The sequence below is a fragment of the Kogia breviceps genome, chromosome 1 (genome assembly GCF_026419965.1).
Source record: "Kogia breviceps isolate mKogBre1 chromosome 1, mKogBre1 haplotype 1, whole genome shotgun sequence".
Taxonomy (NCBI): domain Eukaryota; kingdom Metazoa; phylum Chordata; class Mammalia; order Artiodactyla; family Physeteridae; genus Kogia; species Kogia breviceps.
In genome coordinates, this window is record NC_081310.1 from 83,077,714 (window position 1) to 83,086,827 (window position 9,114).

General features: G+C 47.4%; 2 protein-coding genes across 2 annotated transcripts; both read left to right on the top strand.

Annotated features, from left to right (window-relative positions):
• The first annotated feature begins 432 nt into the window (after positions 1–432).
• Positions 433–8,022, top strand: BNIPL (BCL2 interacting protein like). Its single transcript, XM_059080847.2, has 10 exons — positions 433–476; positions 1,291–1,386; positions 1,592–1,656; positions 1,849–2,073; positions 4,639–4,821; positions 5,002–5,104; positions 5,268–5,399; positions 6,359–6,445; positions 6,635–6,733; positions 7,195–8,022. Exons 1-10 carry the CDS (start codon positions 433–435, stop codon positions 7,229–7,231), a joined length of 1,071 nt encoding a protein of 356 aa, XP_058936830.1. The 3' UTR covers positions 7,232–8,022.
• On the top strand, positions 8,014–9,114 carry C1H1orf56 (chromosome 1 C1orf56 homolog). Its single transcript, XM_059080922.2, has one exon. It carries the CDS (start codon positions 8,110–8,112, stop codon positions 9,112–9,114), a length of 1,005 nt encoding a protein of 334 aa, XP_058936905.2. The 5' UTR covers positions 8,014–8,109.

Sequence of the window (9,114 nt, forward strand, 5' to 3'; positions counted from 1 at the left end):
ACCATCTTTATAACATACTTCTGTGTCCTTGATTTTTGAAAAGTAGGCCCACGATAGTCTTAAAACTAAAATGGTTTCTACCATTACCTCTTTTTTTTTAAAGCAGCTTCCTGAAGGTTTTAAGGAGTCTAGATAATTGCCTTCCTTGACTCACCCAAGACTAGCCACTTTAGAATATGTAGTCTCCTCCCCAGAACCCGCCCCAATAGGCATGTTTTCTCTTTTGTGCAAACCTGCTTCTTGGGAAGGGAGGTGGCAAAACCTGTTTGAAGGTGAGGTTACTTACCTCCCTTCCACCCTTCCCTCCTCCTTGGAGGCAAGAGCAACAACAGCTGAGACAGAGAAAAAGGGGATACAGAAGTGTTGGGGAGCTGAGACTTCCCGCTCCCTGACAACTCCAAGTGTTTAAAGGCGACAGGAAGACCTCTGAAGATGGGAACTATACAAGAGGCAGGAGAAAAGACATTGGATCTCCGGTAAGGAAGACTCTGGCTAACTTGATTGGAAACAAGGAGTGAATAGTCTTAAGGGACTTCCCCACCATCCAGCTCTTTCCAAGTCAAATCTCAGGTTCCTAGAGGAGATAAGACTATAAGAGAATTAATTTGCAGAGACGGGATGGAGGTGGCTTTAAGTAGGAAATATCAGTAAGGTATGGGAATTAGGGAACAAGGGATTCCAGGATAATTCCCTATTGCTTTTTTTTTTTTTTTAAGGAAGTTTCTGTGTTTTGTTTTTGATAAATCTGCCCCGTTTTCTGCTTTCTAATACCCACCCTCCAGAATGGCCATCAGGAAAGCTGACCTAGAACTAAGTAAAGGTCCAGGTTCTCCTTCCCAGCAAATCTCTCTTCCTCCTTACCTTCTTTCCCTACCCCTCCACCGTGGTTTCCCCTCACCACTCCCTAGTGTGGTGGAGGAAAGGCAGGCCTGACTAGGTGACATCTTCCCCAACTTTGCCCAGTGACAGCTGGGCAGGTCTGTTGGGTTCCAGACAACTGTAATGTGAAATACCTCTCACCCCTACTGTGCAGGTGGAGCAGCTGCCAACAAGGTAAAAATAATTAGCTTTACCTTCCATGCCTCCTCTGCTCCTAAACCCAACAGTAGGGGTGATGGCTTTCTAACAAGTGGTGAAGGTGGTAGAAACATCTAGGAGACAAGAGATCTGACTTCTTTTTAAGGCCTGCCCTCTGCTCTGTACCTTCATTACTGCTCTTCATTCCAGTCCCCTTAAGACGCTGCCTAGTTTGTCTCATAATAATCTTTTTTTCTGGGAGACTATCTATAGGGTCAGGGAGAATGCAGAAAGAGCAGTACTAGGAGCATCCTTGAGACTTGGGAGACTGGAGCTGAAGGAAAACTGGCAGGATGAAGAACTCCCTAGGTGAGGAAGTATGAGCACGGCTGGGAAAAGGGAGGGCTGGTCACAAATGGAGGGCAGCGATGGTAAACTGGGACTTGAAGGAAAGAGGTGGGAAAAAGAAAGAAGAGGTGATAACATCATGGTGGGGAGATGGAATTGATAAGTTGATACCAGCTTAATACCTTTAGCCTATATTTCTTCCCCCTTTTCATCTTTTCCCCTCTAGATTGTTTCCTGAAGAGGCTGACCCTTCTGGAGATCCTCATAATCCTGAAAGAAACTCACAGGCAGGTAGGTAAATTAGAACCCAGGCCTCCCTGATTCTAGTCCACGGAAGGGTTATGCCACCCTGTCCCTTGCGGTTCTACTTCCCAAATGTCCCGTGTTAGTCCTTCTTTAGAATTTACCCCATATTATCACTTACATCCCCCACCAACACAAACCCATCTTTCTCTTCTTTTTTTTTCCCTCCTCCAACCCCAGGAACCCCCAGCACTTTAGCCCTGTGTGGCCAGCGCCCCATGCGTAAGCGTCTTTGTGCCCCAGAGTTGCAACTGAATCTGACTAAGGGGCCTGGAGATAACGGAGCTTCTCCTACCCACTCTGTACCTTCCTCTCCTGATGGCAGTTCTGACCTGGAGGTAGATGAGTTGGAGACGCCTTCAGACTCGGAGCAGCTGGACAGTGGACATGAATTTGAATGGGAAGGTGGGAAAGAAAGCTGAAGACTGAGCTGGTAGAAGTAGAGGCCCATGTTAAAAAAGTTCAGGATGGAATTAATGGGACTGAAGTTAGAACTAATAAGGTGGGGACCAAGAGGTAAGACCAGCAAAATTTCCTCAGAATGGAAAGGTAGAGCTTCTTGGTCCAATGTGAGAGGAGTCAGTATAGGGGGAGAAGGGGGTGCTTGATTTATTGAGGGAAATTTTATTGAATAACTGTTATATTGCTATCATTGAGCTAGAACTGAGTTATAAAGATGAATAAGATAATCCCTACCCTCGGGGAATTCTCTGTTTAGTATGAAATAAACATATACAAATAAGTGCAGTTAAAGGTTATGATCTAAAAAAAAAAAAAAGGTTATGATCTACATGTGTATAGGGTACGGTGTAAGCAGGGAGAAGGCAAAGGTCAGTTCCACCTGAGAGGTGTTAAGGAAGACTTCACAGAGGATGCCATTCTGAGCTTATCAGGTAGTTGGAGAGGCATTCTAGGTGGAATAAGCAAATTGGGCAGTAGCATGGCATGGTGGGGAATTCAGAGTATTAAGTATGACTATTTAGGTATTAAGGAAAACTTTGTTTCTTCTCTACTCACAGCACTTTTGACACCAAATGTATGGGTTTTCCCCACACCAACCAATTCTCCAACTCTCCAGACACAAATTGGGTGTCCTACAATTCAGTCACGACACTTAACTGGAGTTAGCACAGACACCACAGGTTAAGGGCTCACCCACAAGACTGCCCCAGACTTCAGACACCAATCACATGTCCAGGTTGTCACCTGTGCTTCTGACCGACAGGCGATAAATCAGAGGTGCCTGCCACCCCCTCCTCAGGTTTGATAATTTGCTAAAACAGCTCACAGAACTTGGGAAAACAGTTTACTTATTAGATTACAGGTTTATTATAAGGGAATACAGATCAGGAACAGCCAGAAGAAAGAAATACATAGGACAAGTTATGTGAAAGGGGGTGTGGAGTTCCGTGGGTGCACCACCCTCCCAGCACCTCCATGTGTTCACCAACCCAGAACCTCTCAGAACCCCTTCAGTTAGGGTTTTTTTATGGAGGCTTCATATGTAGGTATGATTGATTAAATCACTGACCATTAGTGATTTAGCACAACCTCCAGTCTCTCTCCCCTCCTCAGAGGTCAGAGGGTAAAAGTTCCAAACCTCTAATCATGTGGTTGGTTGGCCTGGAAACCTGCCACTCATCCAGAGAAGTTTTCCAAAGTCACCTCATTAACATAAACTTCTGTGGTTGAAAGGGGCTTGTTATGAATAGGAAAAGATACGTCTTTTACCTTTATCATCAGGAGCTGTTTTAGAAGCCAGGAACAAAACCAAAATATATATTATTATATCACATAATATAATATATATTCTGTGGTTGGGAGGTGAAGAGAGAATGACAAAAGACTGTGTTAAGTAGGCAAGGGTCAAATCATGGAGGTCCTTGCTGCCACACTGAGTTTAGATTTTATCCTGTAGGCCATGGGGAGTCCCTTGAATGGTTTTAATCAAGGGACTAACATGATCAGATTTGATGGCTTTCAAAAGATTGAAAACAACCTAAAGGTCCATAAATAAGATGTTAGTTCTACAATATTACAGTACATCCATACCATGGAATACTAAATACTAGGCACTATTTTTTAAGATGAAGCAGTTCTTTTTATTGCTATGGAAAGATCATGCAAAATTAGTGAGTATAGTATATTGTATTTTATGTATATTGCCATTTGAGTGAAAAAGGGAGAGAAGAAAAGAAAGCTTGCTGTAGCAGTGGTGTAAAGGGTAGAATGGAGGAAAACAGACAAGAGGCAGGGAGATGAGTTAGGAGGCTAGTACTAAGGCCAGATGAGAAAGGCTCAGAACCTGTACCGGGACACTAATAGTGGAAAGAATGATAAAAGGATATAATGGAGATAGATGGAGGAGGATCTGGGGTCCTGTTGGCTTGACGGCTGGTAGAGAAGAAAGAGTCTTGGATGACAAAGAGTTTTCTCTCTCAGGCAACTAGATGGATGGTGTCATTCATCAATAAAGAACATGAAAGAGAGGAGGAAGAGAATGAGTTTGAGTTGCACTTGGAGTCTGGTGACTTGGAGATGACAGAGAAACACAAAATAGTGATGTCCACTCTAGGCATTTAGGGACATGGGTCTGGTGGTAGGAGAGAAGTCTGGGTTAGAAAGGAATCATCGCCTTACTGGCAGTAATTGAAGACATGGGAATAAATGAGCTTACCCAAGGAAGGAAAAGCATGGGCAGAAAGAATCTGGAAACATGGCAAGGGCCATCAACCTACCATAGTGTAAGGTTACCTCCAGGCCATTGTCTAGTGAAAAAGTGAAGATAATGAGTCACAGGAAAGAGAAACCAGCAAGGGGTTGGGTTGATTGGACAAACTAGGGCAAGAGTCATGGGTAAAAAATGAGGAATTAGATGTTGAGGAATAAACTCTAAGAATCTGAGGAACTTACAAGATACTGAAGGTATGTATTCTGCCTTGTTGATCCTTCCCCATCCCTCTTTTTTAGATGAGCTGCCCCGGGCAGAGGGCCTGGGGGCCAGTGAGGCAGCTGAAAGGCTGGGCCAGGGTTGTATGTGGGATGTGGCTGGAGAAGATGGTCATTGCTGGAGGGTGTTCCGAACAGGACAGCAGGAGCAGCGAGTGGACATGACCGTCATTGAGCCCTATAAGAAAGTCCTATCTCATGGAGGTAATGGAGGGGTAAGAACTGTGACTTCTTAAGCAAAATGCCAAAGCTGGAAATTCAGTTATGGGTTCAGAATCCTTTCTGCAACTTCTAGAGACCCTCAGAGTCTCTCAACCTAAACAGATGTACTGTCCATCAATACTTATTTGTTGACTGAATGAGTTTTCCCCTTCTCCTCCCCAGGCTACCATGGTGATGGCCTCAATGTTGTCATCCTCTTTGCTTCCTGTTATCTACCCAGAAGCAGCATCCCCAACTACACCTATGTCATGGAACACTTGTTTAGGTGAGGTGGAAGGCTTAAAGTGCTCCAGAGTGAATGTTAGAGAAGGAAACATTAAAAAGAACCCCTTCTCTGATCAGTAACTGACTGTAGAGTCTACAGTAATGTGCTTCTCACTCCCCACAACCCCAAATGCATACCTTCCCTGACAGTTTCATCTCCCCAGGTATATGGTGGGTACTCTGGAGCTGCTGATAGCTGAAAATTATCTGCTTGTTCACCTGAGTGGAGGCACAAGCAGGGCCCAAGTTCCACCTCTGAGCTGGATACGCCAGTGTTACCACACCCTGGATCGGAGGTGAGCCTCTAGGACAAGAGGGCTACCACGCTCTATCTTATCTTTTTCTTTTTCAGCTTTCCATTCTTTCTTCCATTCAATCTCTTCCACTTTTTTTTTGACTGTGCCACGTGGCTTGCAGGATCTCAGTTCCCCGACCAGGGGTTGAACCTGAGCCCTGTCAGTGAAAGTCTGGAATCCTAACCACTTGGCCACCAGGGAACTCCCTCTTCCACTTTTCTTTGTCCCTCTATACCCCTTTCCAAGCCTCTCCTATCTTCTGTCCTTTCTTGGAGTCATGGAAATCTAGTTTCAAATCTTGCCTTTATCACTTACTACCTTTATGACTGTGGACAAGTCACTTAACTTTCTGGGACTCAGTTTCCTTCTCTGTAAAATGTCAATGATAATACCTTTGCCACTGAGTATTTGAATCAAATAAATCAACATGGTGCATTGCCTGGCACATGGAAGGCAGCCCTTCCTTTTCTCATAGTCTTGCCATTTATTTCACTTTTCACATCTCCATTGTCTTCTTTTCTTGTCTGCCTTCATCCCTGACCCTTATGCCTTTTTTTCCTTGATATCCCTTTTCTGTTTCCTTTCTTCCCTCCATCTTCCATTTGCTCACTTTTCTCTTCTTGTTCCTTTTTTTTTTCCTCCTCACTGGTCTTCACCTGGTCGTGGAGGGATGGAGGAGTGTACAAAAGGAACTATGGAAGTGTAGGGCACAGGAAAGAAGTGGGGTAGAGAAGGCTAGGCTAAGGTATTCCAAGAGGAGAGTTTCCTAAAAATGAGGAGGCTCAGCAAGATGGATGGAGCTGAGATTGCAGTTAAAGGAATGGGGATTCGACCCAACTATCAGAGAAATCTAGAAATTAGAGAAGAAGAGAAGGAAGTTAAAGTACAGAAGGTAGCTCCACCTGATCTTCAGGCATGAAGGTGGAAGGAGAGTGGAATGGTCTCATGTTCTTCTTCAGCCTCCGGAAAAACCTGCATGCCCTGGTGGTTGTCCATGCTACATGGTATATGAAGGCATTCCTGGCACTGCTTCGGCCCTTCATCAGGTACTAGCTTGGGGGACAAAGACCCCGTTTCCACTCTCCCCATTTTCACAATCAAGATTAAGAACTTCTTGCCCCACCCTGACTCTTTCTGGCCTTAACCACTCTCTACTTATTATGTTTCCCTTTGTAAGGATCTCCAGGAGCCCTCTTCCCCATATAAAACACACTTGGTTGATTCTCTCTTTTTAGTTCCAAGTTCACACGGAAGATCCGTTTTCTGAACAGCCTTGGAGAGCTGGCCCAACTCATCTCTATGGATCATGTCCACATCCCAGAAGCTGTCAGACGGTGAGTCCTGGCTTAAGGATAAAAGTTTGGGATGAAATGTGTAAGAGCCAACTCCCACTTTCTTAATGCCTTGTTGGTACAAATGAACTAAAAGACAGAGGCTCTGCTTTCAGAGGCTTCAGTGTATATGGGAAGACTCCATACATGCAGGACACTACTGTATCCAACAAGAACAAATGAAAAAAATTAATCCTATAAGTGCATCAAGGAATAAATGAGTAATCACAGCACAGAATTTAGAGGAAATTCAGACCAGCCCTAGAAATTAAGAAGGGATATGTTGGCAGTGAATAGGAGAGAATATCCAGTGGGGGAGGGTTGCTAGAGAGCAAAGGATCCTACATGCTGACCGACCCAAGCAACTAATCTACCTCTTCCAGTTCACCTGGCTTCTCTCCCTAAACCCCTGAGTAAAACCCAGTCTGCTCCTGGACCACTTTTTTTCCCTCTCTTTCTCCTAGGCTGGACCAGGATCTCCATGGCTCAGGAGGGACCTAGCATAGGACTGGAATAATGAGCTTAAGAACCAAGCAAAGATATTGATCTGCTTACACCCTAAACGCTGAAACATCTGAGCTATTTTGTAAATCATCTCATCCTCAATCCCAGTACCACTGGATCTTCACATCTCAATGGGATGTAGTTCCTTCCATGACCCTGACTTCAAAGCAGGGCTCTGAGGTCCAGAACCTGATGTGCTGGGTGACTTTCATTTCAGCTGGAGGGGTGCATGTTGTGGCATTTTATATAGGAAAGTGCAAAGCTGTGCTGCTTTAGCTGTAGAACCTTGGGCAAATAACCTCCTCTCTTTGAGTCTGAGATCCTTTCTACCTGTGGTATTCTAGCAGTCTGTGAAGGTGAGGGGTGGATGGGGAGGGCAGGGGCTCCTACTGGGAGCCAGGAGTCAGTGCCCTAAATGTTGAAGAACCATTCTGTTTCCCTCTTTCCTTCAGTAGTCACGTCTGCTGCCTGTGAGCCTGGGGAGGGGCATTTTCAAGACCTGTATTTTGTCCTCTTTCATAAATTCAGATCTGTAGCGATTAATAAACTGCGATGAGAGATTCAAGCGCCGCGCGGAGGAAGTGAACTACTCTTTCCCCAGCCCCTTACATCACAATCCGTCTGTCGGTTCTAGCACAGGAGTTCTTGCTGCAGAGGTTCCCTGGGATTTTCAGCTGAGCCCCTGGGCCTGCAGGAGCTGACCCGCGGGGAGAGGGCCTGGGGGAGGGGTGTGGCGCTCAGTCAGAGCCCCCCTCCCCTCCCCCGCGGGCCTCGGTTCTAACGACCCGGTGGGTCGAGAGCCGAAGGGAGGGAGAGAAGTGGGAGCCCCGGCCTTCCTCACTGGCCTCCCTCCCAGCCCCACACCGTCCAGCCCCATGGTCCCCGCCGCCGGCGCGCTGCTCTGGGCCCTGCTGCTGAGTCTGGCGGGGGCCGAAGGCCTGACTTCGACCGCGATGCCGCGGGACAGTTTCCGCTTCGGGGGCCCTGTGACCCGCAGCTACTGGACCACCGCCCGGAGCACCCGGAGCGTTGTTTCCCAGAAGACGATGGTAACAATGGAGGATGAGGACGATGTCGTGGCCGCGGCCGACAGCCTGGCAGGCCCTGTCGCTGCCGAGCTCTTGGCCTCCACGGTGTCCACAGGTAGCAGGTCGCGATTGTCAGCGGAGGAGGATGGGTCTTTGGAAGAGGGGGTTGTGATTTACGCTAGAAAGAATAACACCGAGTTGGAGACTGACAATATGACTTCCAGTACACCTGGGGGGCCTAGCCCAGGGTTTACAGCGAATGACCAGGATTCCAAAATCAGGATTTCAAGCCAGCGGCCCTCCACCTGGAAGGCTAATGTGGACCAGCTGCTCTCCGACACTACCCTGAACCAGTGGTCAGCAGCACGGTCCACCCCAAACCAGTGGCCACCGCCCTCGCCCACAACCATGCCAGCTCCCGAGGATCTGTGGCTGGTGCTGATGCCCTGGGGCCCGTGGCACTGCCACTGCAAGTCCGGCACCATGAGCCGGACCCGGGCCAGGAAACTGCGTGGCCTTTCGGGGCACCTGCGAGTTGGGGCGCTGAGCCAACTCCGCACTGAGCACCGGCCTTGCACCTACCACCAATGCCCCTGCAACCGCGAGCGGGAGGAGTGCCCCCTCGATGCAGGTCTCTGTCCTGACACCAGCTGCACCACTCAGACCACCACCGGGGCCACCACCACTACCCCCCTTCCCCCACTAGTCAGCCGACTCAGACCCACCCCCTTCATCCCCAGTCTCAGGCCCAACCCAGCCCTTGCTTTTTGGAAAAAGGTCAGGACTGGGCTGGAGGATATTTGGAACAGCCTGTCTACAGTGTTCACAGAGATGCAACCAGTAAGTGTTTAG